This window comes from Geotrypetes seraphini, chromosome 8 (assembly GCF_902459505.1).
Source record: "Geotrypetes seraphini chromosome 8, aGeoSer1.1, whole genome shotgun sequence".
Taxonomy (NCBI): Eukaryota; Metazoa; Chordata; class Amphibia; order Gymnophiona; family Dermophiidae; genus Geotrypetes; species Geotrypetes seraphini.
The window spans coordinates 2,212,251-2,233,402 of record NC_047091.1 but is presented as its reverse complement, the minus strand read 5'-3'; the positions used below and the strand labels follow the sequence as shown (position 1 = coordinate 2,233,402).

At 42.6% G+C, this 21,152-nt stretch overlaps 1 protein-coding gene across 6 annotated transcripts in view; it reads left to right on the top strand.

Moving 5' to 3' along the window:
• Window positions 1–21,152, top strand: part of CLASRP (CLK4 associating serine/arginine rich protein) — a 211,791-nt gene that overhangs the window by 152,546 nt on the left and 38,093 nt on the right. The window contains exon 16 of one of the 6 annotated variants that reach the window (XM_033955813.1): window positions 4,438–5,076. The exons of the other annotated variants lie outside the window; for them this stretch is intronic. Coding sequence (XP_033811704.1) covers window positions 4,438–4,490 — 53 coding nt within the window. The 3' untranslated portion in view covers window positions 4,491–5,076. Of the gene's footprint in view, window positions 1–4,437; window positions 5,077–21,152 lie in introns of those variants that run through there. 6 annotated transcript variants of the gene reach the window in all.

The following is a 21,152-nucleotide window of genomic DNA, read 5'->3' as shown; positions in this document are numbered from 1 at the left end:
TTCTGCAGTTTCTTTCTTGTTTTTAGAATTAAATTACAAGCATTAAAAAAAAAAAAAATGCATTGAGCAAGCACTGTCTACAGCTCATTTTCTTGCAAATATTGTCAAAATCTGGTACCAGGGTCAAACCTAAAGAAGGAGAGTTAGCTATCACATTTGTATCCAGGAATTATCCATCTGTAATGCAAACTATAATAAACTTAAGAACTAAAGGGGAACCATTCAAGAAATATATGTTTGTCAATGATGCTTTAAAGAAGGTCACACCAGTAAACTGGTGGAGGTCACTTATTAAGCACTTGGATTTGAAGAAGTAATGATTTAACTTCAATGTGGTAGCTTCTTCTGCTGGCATAGAAAGAATATTCTCTTGCTTTGGACTCATTCATTCCAAACTAAGAAATCATTTGGGACCTGAAAAAGCAGGAAAGCTTGCTTTTCTTTTCCAGATTATGAACAAACAAGAAGATAAGAACATAAGCAATGCCTCTGCTGGGTCAGATCTGAGGTCCATCGTGCCCAGCAGCCCACTCATGCGGCGGCCCAACAGGTCCAGGACCTGTGCAGTAATCCTCTATCTATACTCCTCTATTCCCTTTTCCAGCAGGAAATTGTCCAATCCTTTCTTGAACCCCCAGTACCGTACTCTGCCCTATAAGCGCATTCCAGGTGTTGGGTAAAGAAGAACTTCTAGCATTTGTTTTGAATCTGTCCCCTTTCAACTTTTCCGAATGGCCTCTTGTTCTTTTATTTTTTGAAAGTTTGAAGAATCTGTCCCTCTCTACTCTCTCTATGCCCTTCATGATCTTGTAAGTCTCTATCATATCCCCTCTAAGTCTCCTCTTCTCCAGGGAAAAGAGACCCAGTTTCTCCAATCTCTCAGCGTATGAAAGGCTTTCCATCCCCTTAATCAATCGTGTCGCTCTCTTCTGAACTCTCTCAAGTAACGCCATATCCTTCTTAAGGTATGGTGACCAATACTGGACGCAGTACTCAAGATGCGGACGCACCATTGTCCGGTACAGCGGCAGGATAACTTCTTTCGTTCTGGTTGTAATACCCTTCTTGATTATACCTAGCATTCTATTCGCTCTCTTAGTGGCCGCTGCGCACTGTGCCGTCGGCTTCATTGTCATGTCCACCATTACCCCCAAGTCCCTTTCTTGAGTACTCTCATTCAATAACATCCCTCCCATATAGTTGTACCTCGGGTTTCTGCTTCCCACATGCAATACTTTACACTTCTCAGCGTTGAACTTCATTTGCCATTTCGTTGCCCATTCCCCTAGTTTGTTCAAGATGAAGATAAGTGAGCTACAAAGGACAGTATTTTAACTTTCATGTGTGGACCTGGCTGATAGTCTTAAGTTTTTTAAAAAGATATTTTCATTAACCACATCAGTTAACATGGATAGTTTATAGTTTATTTATATTCTGCCTTTAAATAAGGCAGATTACAGCCAAGCATACACAATTAAAAAATAACAAAACAAACATGTCAAAAATCATCAGCATTTCCAATTCTTATAAAAGGCATCAACTACCGTACTTCATCTTACAAAACAGATGATGCTTTAACAATTTTTTTAATTTACACAAATCTTTTTGTTGCTTGATGTATCCTGGCAGCCTGTTTCACTCAGCAGGTCCCGCACATAAAAAATTATTAGATCTCATAGTCTGTAAACGTAATTTCTTATGAGTTGGAATAACCAAATTATAGTGTGTAGCAGAGAGCAATGGTCAGGAGGGCACATAGGAGGTCACACAATCCTGTAGGTATTTTGTTGATAAATGATGTATACTTAGATAAACCAACATTCTTGTACAATCCCTCTGTAGTCTGAATGATTGGGTGTTGTGCATCTCATGCAGCCATAATCTGTAGGGAACTCAAATAACAAACTCCAGTCTCTCCCACTGGGTCCATCTCCTGTGACATGCTCCCTGAAGTCCAGTTTTTGTTTCCTACAGTCATACTGTAGGAGCTCATAAGAAGTGCCTCTGCTGGGTCAGACCAGGGGTCCATCGTGCCCAGCAGTCAGCTCACGCGGCAGCCATTTTCCCCGGAACCGAGATCAGACTCACCGGTCTATAGTTCCCCAGGTCACCTCTTGATCCCTTTTTAAAGATGGGCGTAACATTGGCTATCTTCCAATCCTCCGGGATCACTCCTGTTTTCAGGGATAGATTGCAAACTTGCTGTAGTAATTCCGCTATTTCCTCCTTTAGTTCTTTCAGTACCCTAGGGTGGATTCCGTCCGGGCCTGGGGATTTGTCAGTCTTTAATCTTTCTATCTGCTTGTGTACGTCTTCAAGGCTTACTTTAAAACCACTCATTTTGACTAGTGACTGCCACTGATGCCCCAGGTTTTTCTACTCCCAGATCCTATCTTACATAATAAAGAATGTGAAAGCTGTAAAGTTCTTAGGGTTACTGGATTGAATAAGCAGTGCTGAGTAGATTCTTAGTTAACAAATCGATTGGACAGACTTGTTTTTAATAGTTTTCTAAAATTGAAGTAGGATGAAGCGAGCGCGAAAACATTACTAAGCCAGTCGTTCCATTTGCCTGCCTGGAAGGCAAGATTTCTGTCCAAGAATCTTTTGTAGTGGCAGGCTTTTATTGTTGGATAGGTGAACAGATGCATTCTTCGTGTGGGCCTAAGATAACTTGGCAGATTGAAGGGGTAAACCAGGTAGGTGGGGGCCAGACCAAATATTGATTTATAACATAGACAAGCGAACTTAAACAGGATTCGCGCCTCTAGGGGCAGCCAATGGAGGACCTCCGGGGCAGAATCAAGTTCTGCAGAGTGGAAGTGGTGGCTCAAGAGGATGCCACTTTTGGGTCCTTGGTACTGCGGGCAGGCTCAATATCCGGAAGATAAAGAAAAGATGTGTTTCAGGTATTGGAGGTTTCCCTTTCTGTTTCATTCTGGAGGGTTCAATTGCCCCTGCTTATTACCCTTAGAAGGTTGGATCAGAGTTACTCACGCGAGTATTTGTTATTCTCCATTTACTTGTTAAATGTTTATTGATAATTATTCTATTTTCTAAGTTTCAGAGCAGAGTAGAATGTGTTTCTTGCCGGGGAAGTTCCCCGTACCTTTTCTTCTCTGTGTTAGGTCCTAGCTCACGCTTGCTGTCTCAGCACCCTGAGTTTGTGGGTTCAAATCCCACACTCCTCCTTGTGACCCTGGGCAAATCACTTAATCCCCCATTGCCCCAGGTACATTAGATAGAGTGTGAGCCTGCCAGGAAAGATAGGGAAAAATGCTTGAGTACCTGCATGTAAACCACTTATTGACTATAAGTGGTATATAAATGCTTAAATAAATAAACATCAGCTCTGGCAGGATAAACATTTCAAATCGGATATATTGTAATCACAAAATAGAAAATAAGATTATTTTTTCTACCTTTTGTTGTCTGGTCATTTTATTATTCAAATCATGTTGGTCTCTGGCTCTGGTTTTTGTTTGTCTTCTGTTAACTTGCTCACCAGGGTCTCCAGGCCGTTTAACATTTTCTTCTATCTTCAATCTCTGTATCTTCACTTCCCCTGCCATATCCAACATTTGTTTCTTCCCCACTGCCTACCATCTCTCTCACTCTCTCTCTCCCTTGTGCCCTCTCTATTCACCTCCATGAAGCATCTCTCCTTTCCTCTCTGCCATTATTATGTGCAATATTTCTTTCTCTCTCCCCATGCACTATCTCTCCGTGCCCTCCACCCTATGTACCACATTTCTCCTTCTCTCTTTCTCCATGCATATCTCCCTCCCCTCCACCATATGCAAGATTTTTCCCTCCCCCCTTTCTTTCCTTGTTGCATCTCTCGCTCTCCTCTACCCCATGTCCAACAATTTTTCCTTTCCTTTCTCCCCCATGTGCAGCAGCTTTCCATCCCTCAGAGCAGCACCTCTCAACCAACCCCCCCCCCCCCCACAGTGAGATCTGGCAGTTGCAAGCTGACAGAGGCAGCGTGGTGAACAGGGTACTAATTGTGGCCTGCCCCACTAGGGCTTCCCTCTTTTGCATCATCAGTAATGTCATCAGTGACACAGCAGAGGGAAGACCCCGTTGGGGCATGCCACGAGCAACCTTTTCAGAGCACTGCCTCTACTGGCTGGCTGGCCACCACTGCTGCAGCTGCTTGGAGGTCTGGAAGTATATCAGGTCTCAGGGGGTGTGTGTGTGAGGGTGTTGGTCACTGAATCAGTGAGTCCGATTTTTTTTCAGCTAACAAATTGATTCAAATCTATTCACCGAAGTGAATTGGTAAATTGATTCGAATTGGCGCATCAGGCAGCACTATTACAGATTAGTTAAAAGTAGATATGCCAAGACACACTCATGCTAGCACCTTCTCCAACTCATGCACAACATTGAAAATTTCACACATTGCCTCCCTTTCCTTTTCTTGCTTTCCAGTGGTCCAGCCAGCATCTCTCCCATTCCTGGTTCCTGTGGTCTGCCAAAATTGAAGCTGCCACCGATACCACTGAAGAAATGCTACTTTTAGCCAATGCGGGGGCCTTACTTCTACCACTCTGCCTCATATCACTTACTCATACTGTGGCTAATATCCATGAAATTCCAAGTTATATAATATTTGTCTCCATAGCCATTAATGGTAAGTCCTGTCATTGGCAGATGACAGACTAACATGGCAGCAATGGAGCTTGGCAATTCATGATTGGTCCAGCTTAATGAGGATTATGTCATGGGAATTGATCTTGTGATGCAAAGACCTAGTCATCTTAAGCCTACACAATCTGTTCTCTGATAGGTTCATCAAAGGGAAATCTCAGCAGACCTGCCTTCTGACCACCTTCATGAGTAGGCTTAATTGTCCAAGATCATCGAGAACCTGCTAACCTTGCACAATGGTTTTTCAATCCCATGACCTCACCTAGAATAAACAGTCCAGCTCTGCATTGCAATGTTCTTTGGTGTACCAGCTTAGATCATTAATGTTGACAGCTTAATTCTCTTTAAAAAAAACAAACAGTTCTGTTGTAAAGACATAGGATTCTGGACTATAACTGTTGCTTTCCCATAGTTGTGAACTTTGCAGAAGGATGTCACTCAAAACTCTCAACTCCCCTTCAGCAGTGGAGACCAGCTCCCCCCTTCAGTTTTACCATCTACAAACAAACTGAAGAAGTGTGTTTTGATCTGCTCTGCTTTCTTTTTATTATTTTCAGGTATTTTTGCTGTTTGTTCGTTCTTTTTCCTTTGTGGCTTTGGTGCTCGGAGGTTCCCTTTTTACTCTTCCAGGGAAAGGACGCAGACTCACGAGCGTCTCATAGGCCAGTCTCTCTGAGTACCTATGGAGCCAGCCTGCTTTGTGTCCCATCAGGAGCTCGGGGGTCAATTCCCCTGGGAGCTTACTTGCCTGCTGACTCATCTGGGGCTTGAAAGCAGTCTGTATGCCTCCTAGGTTTCAGGAACTGGCTGCAAATTTTCTTCCCCAACATGTTAGGTGGATTTTTGGGGGTCTGGAGTTCTTGGTTGGGGTTCGCCTGATCAGCAGCCAGAAGATTTCCAGTGGTAGACTTGTTCCTGGTGTTTTCTGAGGCTGAAATCTCCCTGCAGGAAGGCTACTGCAAGCTGACAGGCACCAGAAGTCACAGTGAGTACTCCTTTTATTCCCTATGGAGAAAAGTTGGGGGGAGTCTAAAAGGCAGACTCGAGGGTTTGTGAGATTAGACGTATGTTCCCCCATCTCTCAAACCCCTTTTCGCTGTTTTTTTGTTTGTCAGGTGAGCTCCCACATGCTGATTTTGGCACAATTTTTCTGGCAGAAACCATCTTCGATTTTTAGTGATTTTTTTTTTTTTTAATGCTTTTTTCTGTCTCAAAACCCCTACATTTTTGCCTAGAGATTATCTGTAATGAATTCCCCAGGCCAATCTAGCTCTAATTCATGCTTTTTTTTGTGCAGATTTGCCAGCTGAGGAACAACCGTGTTTAGTGGGGCATGGGAGGAAAGGGCAGGAGCTGTTGGCTCAGCCTCTCTTGAGTCCTCTAGGGTGCTAGAACCCCAAAAAGCTTGGTCTTCAGTGAAAAGATCCCATCTAAAGGCTGCACGCAGCAAGGGGGCAAAATGTAAATATGTGGGATGGAAGAGGCCCTAACACTCCAGTCGGGGGTCCTGCAGGGGTCCTTTTGGCCTCCTGCCCATGGATTCTCAGATTTTGTTAGTCTCCTGTGGTAAGCCTACTTAACAGGCACACCAATTCCTATACAGTACAAGGGATTCACGCCCAAAGCAGTCTTCTCTGCCTCAGAACATACCGACTCTTAAGTGTCCATGACTAGTCAGAGTAGAATTGAGAGGACTGGAAGTCCCTTTCATGCTTTTATTATCACTAGGATCCACTGGATTTTTTGGGGTCCCTTTCAGGAACCTGAGTTCAGGAGGTTGTGGTGGTTATTGATCTCAGTGATGATCCCTCAGTATACTGTCTTTTCAAGCCCGCTTCCATTTCACATGTCATTTCTGACGCCCTCTGTAAGTTGAAGTTGGACCCCCAGCAAATCCTCCATCTCCCAGTGTTCCATTATGAGCAGCATTAATGTGCAGACTAGCTTTTTCCCAGCCCATCCAGACATCACCTCCTTGGTCACTGATCAATGGGAGTCTCCTGAAGGCTTCCTGAAGGTTGCCAAAACTATGTATAGGCTTTATCCTATGGCTCTGGACTTTCAACATCTGTTTTCGCAGCCAAAAGTGGATTCCGCTGTAGTGCAAGTGACTAAGCATACCTCCTTTCCTAGTGAGGGAGGAGTGATGCTAAAGGATTCATAGGATTCTAAGGTGGACATGGTCCTTAAAATACAACAGTTGAAATGCTGGCTTTGGGTATCAAATGGGCAGCAGCTGCCTCCTTCATGGCATGGGCTTATACCAGATTATGGCGTAGTCATTCGGAGTTGGAGGACGCTTGTTCCCACATGATTATGGAAGGAGTGGATTATGTGGCTAGTGCTCTTTATGGCATCATTAGAGTCATGAGAAAAGTTTTGCTTACACCGTCTCTGCCCACCAGATGCTCTGGATGGCGATTCAGCTTCTAAGGCTACTTTCAGGAGATTACCCTTCAAAGGGCAGATGTGGTTTTTGGCAAAGATTTGAAAGACCTTACAGCCAATGTGGCAGATCGCCATACCAAATCCCTCCCAGACAGCAGGGTTCAGTGTTCTTCCAGGGGCAGCAGAAGCCATTTTGGTTCCTCTCGTAGATGTCACCATTTTCCTCTAGTTCCTCTTACCAGAGGCTTTTACAGGGGTCCAGAAAGACTACAGGTGCCAACAACTCTTGTGGTCCCACGGCGACTCAGCCAATATAAAGCCACAATACCAGGTTGACAGCCTCACCCCTTCTAATTGGCAGGGAATAGGAACAGATCTCATCAGACTGTTGGGTTGTGGACATTATTTAGGAAGTACACAGAATATAATTTTCTCACAGTCCTCCAGAAAAGGAGGCCTGGATCTGAGCAACGGTGCTGGGACTCTTGGATATACATGTCATGGAACCAGTGCCTGAAGAAGAACTGGGCTCCAGCAGATACTCCATGTATTTCATAGTACCCAAGAAAGGCACAGAAGATTGGAGGCCTACATTGAACCTGAAGTCTGTAAACGAGGCACTAAGAGTTTCCTTCTTCTGTATGGAGATGCTCCATTCAGTCATCATAGCAGTGGCTCTGGGGAAATTCCTAGCCTCTTTGGATTAATGGAGGCATATCTTCACACTTCCAATTTGTGGTGCTGCCTTTTAGATTGGCTATGGCCCCGTGCACCTTTACCAAGGTGATGGTGGTAGTACGCCTCACCTCCACAGGATGGACACTTTAGTATATCCTTACCTTGGTGATTAGCTAATCAGAGCCCCCTCACAACAGGAAGGTGAGCACACTTTAAAGCAGATTGTGGTTCTCCTCCAGAGACTTGGCTGGGTAGTCAACTTTCGTAAAAGTCAGCTATAGCCAACTCAGTGCCTGGAATATCTGGGAGTCCACTTTGACATGTTGCAAGGCTGTGTTTTTCTTCCCAAACTACATAAACAGAAGCTCAAGAGTTAGATCTCAGAGATCCCTAGTCCCACATTATTTGCAGGTGCTGGGCTCAATGGCAGCCTCCCTGGAAGTCATTCTTTGACCAAGAATGCATATACGTTCACTCCAGGACCCTCTTCTCTCTAGGTGGTGCTAGAGGTGCATCTCCCGTGGACAAGGGAGGCAAAGCACATCTTACCTTGAAGGTTCCAGGGGGATGCCTTTTCGAGGGGCATGCCTCTCAGAATCACCTCATTAGTGACCCTTACGACTGACGCCAGCGTGAGCTGCTGGGGAGGCTGCTGCTGTGGTCGCCCTCTTCAAGACAAATGGACTCTGTCAGAGAGCAAGTAGTCCATAAATCATCTGTAATTTAGAAGAAGGGCAGTCAGAGTGTTCTCCAACAATGCCACTGTGGTAGCTTTTGTGATCAAACAAGGAGGCACTAGAAGCGCTCCCAGGGCAGCCTTTCAATGAGTGGCTCAGCACTTGGCAGGAGTGAGGAAAGCTCACTCATGCCCAGTACACTGCTGGGCCGTGAGATCTCGAGGTGGCCATTCAGGGAAGTGCTCAGCACAGGGCCAGAGCACGGTAACCTCACTCATGCTTGGTACATTGCTGGGCCATGAGAACTCAAGGCAGCCATGCAGGGAGGGGCTCAGCGGAAAGCTCGCTCCTGCCTGGTACACCGCTGGACCACCAGGGGGAAGGAGGCGAGAGGGAGGTAAAAAAAAATTGTGAGTTGACCAGGATAGGAGAAGGGGGGATCCCTCCTGTCAGAGGCCAGCAACAAGTCCGGGAGGGTGGAAGGTGGGCGATGACCTGAATATATGCCGAGACCCCCATTTTTGGGCCCAAAAATATTGGTTTATATTCAAGTATATATGGTAACTTTCCTATAAGCTCAAAATCGCCCCAAAACTAAACAGCAAATTAGAAGACTGAAACAACCCTTAGCTTGGGAGTCCCCACATTGAGTCTGATTTTCCTGGTTTTCCATGAAGAAAATGAAGTTGTATACCTGTAATTGGTGCTCTTTGTTGACAGCAGCTATGTCAATCTCACATATCTTTTCACAGAGGCAAAGATAACCCATACCTTGCAGGGCTGAAAGTAGACAAAACATATGTTCAGATAGAATACATCCCATTGTACTGAGGAAGCTCAGAGAGGTTTTTGCTGAAGTATCCGTGGAGATAGAAGTTCTAAGCTAATGGAAAAAGGTAGATGGTAGTCCCACTTCACAAAAATAGTAAAACAGAGAAGAGGTGGGAGATTGCAGGCCAGTGTCTCTCCTTGGTGATTGTAAAAGTAATTTAGATGCTGCTGAAGGAAAGGATAGTATGTTGTCGTATTTTTTTTTTTTTTTGTATGATCCAAAGCAGCACAGTTTTATCAGCAGCAGATAATGCCAAATGAATCTGATTAGCTCTCTAACATAGTAACATAGTAGATGACAGCAGATAAAGACCCGAATGGTCCATCCAGTCTGCCCAACCTGATTCAATTTAAATTTTTTATTTTTTCTTCTTAGCTATTTCTGGGCAAGAATCCAAAGCTTTACCCTGTACTGTGCTTGGGTTCCAACTGCCAAAATCTCTGTTAAGACTTACTCTAGCCCATCTACACCCTCCCAGCCATTGAAGCCCTCCCCTGACCATCCTCCACCAAACGGCCATATACAGACACAGACCGTGCAAATGTGCCCATTACTGGCCTTAGTTCAATATTTAATCTTATTTTCTAGTCACTCAATTGAAGAAATCAGTAAGATGATGTGGTCTACTTGAATTTTTAGCAAAGCGTTTGATGGTGTTCCTCAAAGTAGACTTGTAAATAAACCAAGTGGCCTGGGGGTGGGTCCCAAGATAGTCAACTGGACAAAAACTTGGTTGACTGACAGACAACATAAATTGCATTTGTTCATATGAAAGGTGAGTAGCGGACTGCCTCAGGCTTTGGTCCTGGAGTAAGTACTGTTCAATATTTTATTTATTTATTGGCACTTATTAATTCCTTCTATTCTCTCTATCCCCGAAACAATATCCAAGAACATCAGATAATTTAAAACTTATTAATACAGACAGACCATCCTTTACATTAAATAAACTATAAACCTGCTCTCATACTCCCGTTTTACACAACAGTAGCACGGTTTTTAGCGCCGGCCATGGCAGTTACAGCTTTGATAGTCATAGAATTCCTATGAGTGTCGGAGCTGTTACCGCCACGGGTGGTGCTAAAAACTGCACAACGGTTTTGTAAATGGGGGGGGATAATTAAGTCTTACTCCCATTAAAAAAATGCAGGTAATTTAATTTTCACAACACTTTATGAAACAGCCATAATAAAAGTCCTATTTTTCACAAATTGCAAGCAAACCACCTTAATAATTAGCAAAGCATTAACAGAAGAATGACAATCACCATATCTGGAAGGTACTGCTGTCCCATTTAGTTTCTAACTTTAAACAGTAACATCAGGATTTTAAATTGCTGAAACTGCTTAACTGGGATTTAGTGAAGCTCCTGAAATTCTTACAATGTGTGGTCCCTAAAATTCAATCCTAGGAGGATCAATCAAACAGCTGCATTTCCATAGTCTAGCCTAGTCATTGCTACTACTAATCATAGACCTACACTACTAGCCTTAAATTATCAGGTGTTTTTATGGCCTTATCAAATCCAACAAGATTCAGTAATGTAATATGAGAGACCTATGATGAGCAACTAGACTGTTTTCCCTGTCTTATGTATTTTCCTTCCGCTTTCTTCTCTATCACAAATTGGAGTTCTTCCCCAGACCCTTTCTATCTAAATTGGCAAAAACTAGAGAATGACACATGGATAAATTTTTCCCCCGTCACCACCAGAACTCAATTTCCTCATCCTGTCCCCACGAGTTTTGTCACTGTTCCTGCCCCATTCATGTAAGCTCTGCCTTAACTGCACAACCCTTGAACACTTATGATTTTGAGGCCTGTGCAGTTGAGGATAGAGCTTGCAGGAATGGGGAAAGGACGGGAAAATGAATTCCCACGGAGATGGGGGAGAATTTGTCCCAATATCATTTTCTAGCAAGAACATGCCAGCCACCTGAATAATGTTTGCCACATCAGTCCACTTTAAAGATAATAAATAGAAACTAAAGACTTCTTTTATCAAGCAGCGGTAGAACTTTTTACTGCAGGCCAGCAAGGTAAATCTCATTCAATTCCTATGAGTGTGCTGACCCGCGCTAAAATGCTCTACCGCTGCTTGATTTAAAAAAAAAAAAAAAAAAAGCCCTAAAAGATAACTCTTTTTTATTATTTTATATAAAATAGTATAACAACATATAGACATTGTGTAATCATTTTCCACATAATCCAATACAGCATAAGATTTTTGACTGCATAAGATATTAGACTAACTTAATAAATTTTTGACTAGCTTTCAAAGGCAAAAATGAGCAAAGCTTAACAATATGCAAATATAAAAATGTCATTGGAATGCTTTGCTTTTATATTTCAATCTCATGATTTGCTATGATTTCCAAGAATTTGTGCCATTAATTGTGACTCCTTCGTAGCTCCTTTAGCTAGTTCTAACTTGCTTGCAATTTTTATCAGTTCTGCAGAAATTGATGTTTAACATTATTATTGTAATTCACTTAGGTTGTTCTAAAACCATGGTCTGTTCACCGCAGATTGTCTGAACTTCTGCTGCTTGATTGCTACTAAGTTTACCAAGATTTGAACATATTGTCCCTGATTCTATAAAGGGTGCCTAAGTCATGCCTAAAGTTAGGCTTTAGGTATCCAATCTAAGTAGTTAATGAGCCAATTAAGGGTCTTAAGCGATAATTGGTACTTAGGTGTCCAAAGGAGGTAGACGCTACTTTGCAGACGCAGCCACAATTTCATGGACACCCATGTTTAAAACTTGCGCCTTACTCAATAGGCATGGGCGTGGTTTGGGCAATGACTCAATCTGGCCGTCCTTTAATTCATTTACATGATACTGAGCAACCTAGGGCGTCCATATGATGCCTATATTGTAGGCGAATGAAAACCAGGTCAACTTTTGAGCTTAGTTTGGGCTTCAAATAGATCTGAGTTCTATTGGCGGAACTTAGGCACTCTTTGGATGTTCTTCCGGAACTTAGGCACAGTTTGGATGTCCTTAATGCGATCTGCTAAATAGCTCTCTGGGTTTTTATTTTTGTTTTATTAAGCTCAAAATACATTTAATAAGGTACCACATAAACAGGGCACTTAAAACAGATATTCCGTGTTCCTGTTATCAAGACGTGGAAGATAAGCTTCACATAGGGATAGCAGCCCTGAAAAAACCCTAGGGGTGAAACATGTCGGCTTTAATATCCCTAAGGATTTGACCACTTTAAGCTAAGTATTATATAAAAAATATTAAGCACAAAAGATATTTATTATACATTATTTATTGTTTTGAAAAACTTAACTACATTCTAAGAATACAGCATAAGCTATTATAAGAGACCCGGTGAAGATGAAATGCATAAAGCCAGATATTATGAAACATATTTGAGTATCTCGGTGGCATTTCTGAGGGTCTGGGTGATTAGTAATATTGTGATGAGGGTTATGAAGTAGCCAAAACCGGACTGCTCTCGAAGCATTAGATTCTATATTCTCTCATCATTATTGAGATACGCTGTCAGACAATTCACGTTGAAGAAGTAGCATTGGTTGCCAGTTTATTGGCGTATTAGATTCAAAGTACTTACATTGATTTTAAAGCATTGTATAATGAAGCCCTACTTGTTTTGGCATCATTACTGAGATTTTATTGTCCTACTCATAGTTTGAGATCATCAGACATTACTATTGGATGTTCAGTGGTTCCCAACCCTGTCCTTGAGGACCACACCCAATCAGGTTTTCGGGATAGCCCTAAGGTAGAGATTTACAAATTATGGAGTTAACAGGCATGCAAATCTATCCCATGCATATTCATTAGGGCTATCCTGAAAATCTGACTGGCTGGTGGTCCTCCAGGACAGAGTTGGGAACCACTGGGATAGTCCATCAGTAAAACAAGTGAGATTGGAAATGAACTGAACTTCTATGATTTGAATTGAGAATGCACAAATCTGGAATAGATTACAAGCTGAATTATGCAATGACATCAATACCTCAATTTAGAAAATATTTAAAGGCTCATTTTCTCTCAGGCTTTCTCAGAGTAATAATTATATTTCCAGTTCTATACCAAGCATGTCAAGCTTGCGGCTCACAACAAACATCTTTGCAGCCCAGCCAATGTAATCCAATAAGTCATAACTAGAGTCGCAAAATTTATCCTGCAATTCATTGGTTGGTGCCAAGCAGTCGCCTATCTAAGCCAGTTGAAAACAACGATATAACATACGAGTATTGCTTATTCTTATTAAGTATTACGAGGCGGACAACTTTGGTTCTCGAGACAAGTTTGTGCCTCTAGTCATAACGCACAATTTCCCCCCACTAAATACTAGCGGTGAATCAGACAATAATATTACCTACCACGCCATTAGTCTTGTATTGACTTTCTTAGTGCGCCTAACAGGAAATATTTCACCTTTGGAGTACAATAAAAATACAAGTATAGGTTTATTTACGTTACACTTATTCATTTGTGAAATTATTAAGTTAATATTTAAGAAAATATATTGATTTTTATTGAAATGTTTGGACAATTTCCTGGAGGAAAAGTCCATAGTCTGTTAATGAGAAAGACATGGGGCAAGCCACTGCTTGCCCTGGGTCGGTAGCATGGAATGTTGCTACTCTTTGGGTTTTTAGCAAACTGATAGGGTTCCCGGATATTTAATGAACTAATCTCTTCATACAGATACGATTGGCTATCTCATGCCTAAAATTCATAAGAAAATTTAATTGGGCTTAGATATCAACGTTGGACTAGCAATAGGCTATTTAAGATAAGTGTTGCTATCGTATGGGCTAAATTAAAAGGTTTTTTATAAGGTAGTTTTGTGAATGAATTAGGAGTTTTGTAATTTTAAAAGGAGTCTTAGTAGTAGCTCCTTATGAATAAAATTAAGTATCATTGGAGATAATTATCAAATTTGTATACTGGGAATAATAAAAATTTTTCTATAAAAAAATTTTCTATGAAAAATAAGTAAAATTTAATAAGTGAGTTTGAAATACGAAGGGAAGGAGGAGATGGTATAGATGATTATACCGTGATAGCAGAATGTGAACCTGAGATAATGTCGGTTATGGGGAGGTCCTATGCACTGAGAGTCACCAATAACAAATGATATATCCTCCTCCTAGTTATTTCACCTAAGTTATTAAGATAAGTCCTGTGCTATATTTAGGGCAAGTTAAAATTATATTTTCTTATGAATTGTTAGGCATGAGATAGTCAATCGTATCTGTATGAAGAGATTAGTTCATTAAATATCCGGGAACCCTATCAGTTTGCTAAATTTTACTTATTGGGTTGGGTTATATATAGAAGGATCCGTTTTCTGACTCTTTGGGTTTTTGCCAGGTAATAGTGACCTGGATTGGCCACTCTGAGAACAGACTACGGGATAGTACGCCTTAGAACGCCAGAAGGGAACTATGTGGAAACAGATTCTGATAAGGCCAAACTACTGAATGATTACTTCTGTTCAGTCTTCACCTGCGAGGCATCAGGGCACAGGCCACGGCTGGAAGCAAAGCAAAGCATGGAAGACCCATTTCAGAATTTTGAGTTCACACCAACTGATGTTTACAGAGAACTGTCAAGACTCAAGGTAAACAAAGCTATGGGACCGGATAATTTGCACCCAAGAGTGCTCAGAGAGCTAAGCGATGTTCTGGCGAAACCGTTAGCCATGCTCTTCAATCTCTCCCTAGGTATGGGGAGAGTCCCCCTAGACTGGAAAACAGCCAACGTTGTTCCTCTGCACAAAAAGGGTTGCAGAGCAGAGGCTGCGAATTACAGGCCGGTGAGTCTCACATCAATAGTGTGTAAACTCATGGAAACTATACTTAAATGTAAATTAGACACGATATTGGATGAGGGAAATCTGAGGGATCCCTGTCAACATGGATTCACTAGGGGCAGGTCATGCCAATCCAATCTTATCAACTTCTTTAACTGGGTGACAGGAAAGCTAGACTCGGGAGAGTCTCTAGACATAGTGTACTTGGATTTCAGTAAAGCTTTTGACAGTGTCCCGCACCGTAGACTATTAAACAAGATGAAATCGATGGGGTTGGGTGAGAAACTAATTGCATGGGTCAATGATTGGCTGAGTGGAAGACTTCAGAGGGTGGTGGTCAACGGCGCCCTCTCTGAGACATCGGAGGTGACTAGCGGAGTGCCGCAGGGATCAGTCCTGGGACCATCCCTTTTCAACATATTCATAGGGGACTTGACCCGGGGGCTTCAGGGTAAAGTAGCGCTGTTCGCTGACGACGCCAAACTGTGTAATATAGTAAGTGAAAGCAATCTCAAGGATAGTATGACGCAAGATCTGATCACATTGGAAAACTGGTCCTCGACATGGCAGCTGGGCTTCAACGCTAAGAAGTGTAAGGTCATGCATCTCGGCAGTAGAAATCCATGCAGAACATACACCTTGAATGGAGTAGCACTAGCTAGGACTTCAGAAGAACGGGACTTGGGAGTTATCATCAGTGCAGACATGAAGGCTGCCAAACAAGTAGAGAAGGCCTCATCGAAGGCAAGGCAAATGATGGGATGTATCAAGAGAAGCGTCGTCAGCCGCAAACCTGAAGTCATAATGCCACTTTACAGATCCATGGTGAGACCTCATCTGGAATACTGTGTGCAATTCTGGAGGCCGCATTACCGTAAAGATGTGCTTCGAGCCGAGTCGGTCCAGCGGATGGCCACTAGAATGGTCTCCGGACTCAAGGGTCTCTCATATGAAGAAAGACTGGACAAATTGCAGCTCTATACTCTAGAGGAGCGCAGGGAAAGGGGTGACATGATTGAGACATTTAAATACGTCACAGGTCGTGTCGAGGTGGAAAACGACATATTCTTTCCCATGGGACCCTCGGTCACAAGGGGGCACCCGCTTAAACTCAGAGGAGGGAAATTTAGTGGTGACACCAGGAAGTACTTCTTCACGGAAAGGGTGGTGGATCACTGGAACAAACTTCCGAGGCAGGTGATCAAGGCCACCAGCGTGCTCGACTTTAAGAATAGATGGGACATCCACGTGGGATCCCTACGAGGGTCGAGCAAAGGAACTAAGTCATCAGCACTCGGACTTAATGGGGTGGGTCAGTAGAGTGGGCAGACTTGATGGGCTGTGGCCCTTTTCTGCCGTCATCTTTCTATGTTTCTATGTTACTGGGCTTGATGGACCATTGGTCTGACCCAGTAAGGCTGTTATGTTTTTATATTTTTGTGTTAACAATTACTCATTTATTTCAGCTCTTTGTATTCAGTATATCTTTATCGAAACCAAGTGGTAGTAAAACTAAACGAAAAATTATTGATGAACATCGAAATTTCCAAGAAAAAGGGTAATTGGAGTATTTTTGCTGTGAAGTAAAAGATAAAATAATTTGCTTGATATATAATAACTAGTGTTTAAGCCCGTTACATTAACGGGTGCTAGAATATATACCTGTCTGTTTTTCTTTCTTTATGTCTCTCTCCCTGCTCCTGTCTCTTTCTTCCTTTCTTTCTGTCTCTCTCCCTCCTGCTATTTTTCTCTCTCTCTCCCTGGCACCCTTTGTTTGTCTGTCTTTCTTTCTGTCTGTCTCCCCCCACCCCACTTTCCTTTGCAGAAGCAGCAGTGATATTTCCCTTCTCCTCCAGGTCCCTGTGAAGTAGTAGCAGCATTTTCCCCCACCCCCCATTCCCTTCTCTCCCCCCCACTTTCCTTTGCAGAAGCAGCAGTGATATTTCCCTTCCCCTCCAGATCCCTGTGAAGTAGTAGCAGCATTTTCCCCCACCCACCCCCCATTCCCTTCTCTCCCCCCCCCCCCACTTTCCTTTGCAGAAGCAGCAGTGATATTTCCCTTCCCCTCCAGGTCCCTGTAAAGTAGTAGCAGCATTCCCCCCCACCCCCCATTCCCTTCTTGCCTAGAAGTCGCAAGATTGCTGGCGGTATATAAGAATAAAGTTATTATTATTATTATTATTATTATTATTCTCTCCCTCCCCCACTTTCCTTTGCAGAAGCAGCAGTGATATTTCCCTTCCCCTCCAGATCCCTGTGAAGTAGTAGCAGCATTTTCCCCCACCCCCCATTCCCTTCTCTTACCGTGAGCTGCCCTGCTTCGTTCGGCCCCTCCTCCTTCCCTTCCCCCGGGCTGGCCTGCTGCGACTGAAGTTTTTTTTTTCGGCGGCTTTTCCCATGGTGGCTGATCCTCCTGTAAAGAGCAGCCTGCGATGGTGTCCGACTTTAGCGAACCTCGCAGGCCGCTCTCCAACTCGGTAGCATGTTCCCTCTGACGCGATCCCGTGCGTCAGAGGGAACATGCTACCGAGGTTGGAGAGTGGCCTGCGAGGTTCGCTAAAGCCGGACACCATCGCAGGCTGCTCTTTACAGGAGGATCAGCAGCGGCGGCGGCAGCGGCGAGTTAGGGTGGGAGGTGTGTTCCCTGCTGAGGACGTGGGCAGGGAGAGAGCTTGCCTGGCTTCCATGGTGAGTGAGGGCGGGAGGAGGGGAGTGGCTGGGGACCCGCGCATGCGCACTCCTGCAAAGCCACGGACCTACATCTCACGGAACAGGGATTACAGATCACGCAGGTCTGAGTGCGCATGCGCGGCTAGCGTTTTATTATTTTAGATGCTATTAGTGTGCCAAAAGTATATAACATCAAACGGTACTATGAACAGCATAAATCAAAATATGACAATTACGAAGGATTAATGAGACAAGAAAAGTTGAAAGAGCTCAAGCTGGGACTGAAAAAACAACAGATCATGTTTATTAAGGTATCACAAGAAAGTGAAGCAGTCAGAGTAGATTTCTAAACATTTGAAATCTTTTACCGAAGGTGATTCTATCAAAGAATGTCTAATTAAAGGTGCAGAAATTGTTTATCCTGGAAGTGTGAAGGTTTTTTAAACAATCTCTTTGTCTTGAAATACAGTTGCAGAAAGAATTACTGATTTCGCTGGCAATTTAAGTGATCATATCAAAATAAAATCATCTGGTTTCAAAGCTTTTTCCATTATCTGTGACAAGAGTACGGACATTGGGGGCATAGCTCAATTAGCTCTGTTTCTTTGTGCTTCCAACACGAATTTCAACATTTTTGAGGAATTATTGGAACTAGTATCGGTGCATGGCACTACAACGGGGCAAGATATATTTAATTGTGTTCATGAACTTTCTGCAAAAATACAATTTACCTCTGTCAAAACTAACTTCTGTAACTACAGATGGAGCTCCTTCAAAGGCCAGAAAAAACAACAGTTTTGTGTTATTACTGCGAAAAAAAAAACCAAAGTGTAACTTGTGACGGATCCAAGATTCATCATATGCATTGTATTATACATCAAGAAGTATTATGCACAAAGGTAATAAACATGGAAAATGTGTTGACATTTGTAAAAAAAAATTATCAATTTCATAAGATCTTGAGACTTAAATCAGCGACAATTCTCTGCTTTCTTAAGTGAATTAGAAAGCGAATATTCCGGTTTGTCCTACTTTACCGAGGTATGTTGGCTATTCTGCTTCAAATTCCTTAAACAATTCTAGGACTTCAAAGAAGATATATGTTCGTTTTTAATTACTAAAATTTAAGACACAAGGTTGTTTTCTGATCCAGTATGGTTACAAGATTTTTCATGGTTGATATAACAAAAGACTTAAACAATTTAATTTAAAACTGCAAGGAAAAGATCAGATTATTACGAACATGTGTGATCAAGTTAAAGCATTCCAATGTAAAGCTAGTTCTTTGGGAAAAGCAGTTGAAAAATGAAGATTTAACGCACTTTCCGACATGCAACATAAACAAATCAAGTTTAGGTGAAATTGCATCATATCAAAAATATACAGAAAAAGTTTTAAGCCTTAAAACAAGTTTTCTTTGTTTTCTTCGATTTTTCTCAATAAATATAGGATCAGTACCTAATCATAAGAAATGGAAGTAATTGAGATCCAGCGCAAAACAGATTTGAAGACAAAATACAGTGAAGTTGGCTTGCTTGAATTTTACAAATATTTGCCAGTCAGGTTTGAAAATACTCAAAAATTCACATTTGAAATTATTTCCATGATTGGAAGTACTTATCGGTGTGAGCAGTTATTTACATTTATGAAAGGAAATAAGTCTCCTATCAAATCCAGAATTACCAGCATTTACCTTGGGTAAGTTTTAAAAGTGCAGTACTCCCCCGATATTCGTGGAGGTTCCGTTCTAGGAACTCCTGCGAATACGGTTTTTAGGCAGGGGAGACAGGAGAGGGCAGCTGGAGAGGCAGGAGAGGGCAGCCAGAGCGCCGGTGAGTGAAGGAAATCATTTGTGGTATGCTCCGACCGCCTCTTCCTGTACTAAAGTCGGGTTTCGCCAATCAGGAGCAACTCCTGATTGGTGAGGCCCGACTTTAGTACAGGAAAAGGCAGTCGGAGCATAATACAAGTGATTTTCTTCACTCGCCGGCGCTCCGGCTGCCCTCTCCTGCCTCCCCTTCGCGGTCGGAAACTACAACGAATGACCGGGACCCCGAATTCATGGGGGAGCACTGTAATCACTAAGAACAAGATTTCCCCGAAATAGGAAAATTAGTAGCAGTGAAAAGATGCCAAGTGTCGGGAAGAAAACATTAATTTTATCATTGCTCTTGTTCTTTTTTTATACTGTACTTTTCAAAATAAACCTAAGTTTCAATGATAAATGACGTTTTTGTTTTTTTGCTGCCCACATAAACTTAAGCCTTGTTTATTTGGCCTTTGTCAGCCTTTGAGTTTGACATGCTTATTCTAGACAGTAGGGTTAATTTCCCTTTAGTTGTATGGTTGCAGAAGGAATCCACTCTGGATTTTTCACTCTGCCTCTATAGTACTTCACTGTGCAGTTTAGCGCCCTCTACAGTTTTTTCCTTCTGCACACATGGATGCAGTTGTGTGTGTTCTGCTCTCCCCATTTTATTGTTTTAATTCAATGTAATTTCATCTCCTTTTTGGGTAATTTAGTGCTTAGAGCGATTTTAAAGCTCTGCCTGCTTGAGAATTCACAGACTTAGGTCTATAGCTGACAGGCCAATTCTTCTGGGTACCTATTGGCCAGCCTGCATAGTTTTGTCCAGAGCTCAAGGCCATCCCTGAGGTGGTCTCACTTTCTATTAATCAGAGTTTGAGCGCAGGCTGTTAGTCACCCTTAGGAGGCTTAGCGGTGTTGTCGCAGGGTGCCGGCTGCATTATCGCACCTCTTCCCATTCTGGTGCGCATCTAATGGTCCGCAAGGGTGGAGGTATAGTCAGACATTGGAGTCTGACTGGCAACTAAAAGATCAGTTTTGTAGGAGCATTCCCAGCATTTAGCAGTGATTATTCTCATCCAGTTACTGTGAGAGAGCTGAATACAGGCTTGCAGCACTTCTAACTGATCCTCTCAGGTTACAGTGAGTACACAGGCTGACAGCTTGTGAGAGACATCGGGGGAGTTGTGAAATGTGGGGTTTTGAGTCTTTCTGAGTGTTTTCCTATGTTCTCCCTCCTGAAAAATCTTAAAATCGCTGTTTATTGAGTTTGGGAAATGTGAAAAATATCATGATTTTGGCATGAATTTTGTGATGGTGGCCATCTTGGATTTTTAGCGATTTTATATTCTAAAGCTCCCTGCTTCTTCAAAACTGCAAATTCTGCCTGGAAACTTGCTGAGATAGAGTCCTTGGGCTCTCTTCTTGTGGATTCTTGCCAGGATTTAGCAATTTTAGCATTTTTAGAGCCACAGTGCCTGGCTTAGCCTCTCCCCTGCTGAAGCAGGTGACCAAACGCTCAGCTAGCCCAGTGGGGCAGTTTTCATGGGTTTCAGGGCTCAGCAAGTCTGGTAATTCCTTCCACCAGGATGCAGACCCTGCGCAGCCTTAGAAAAGATCCATTTAGTCACCTTAATGTG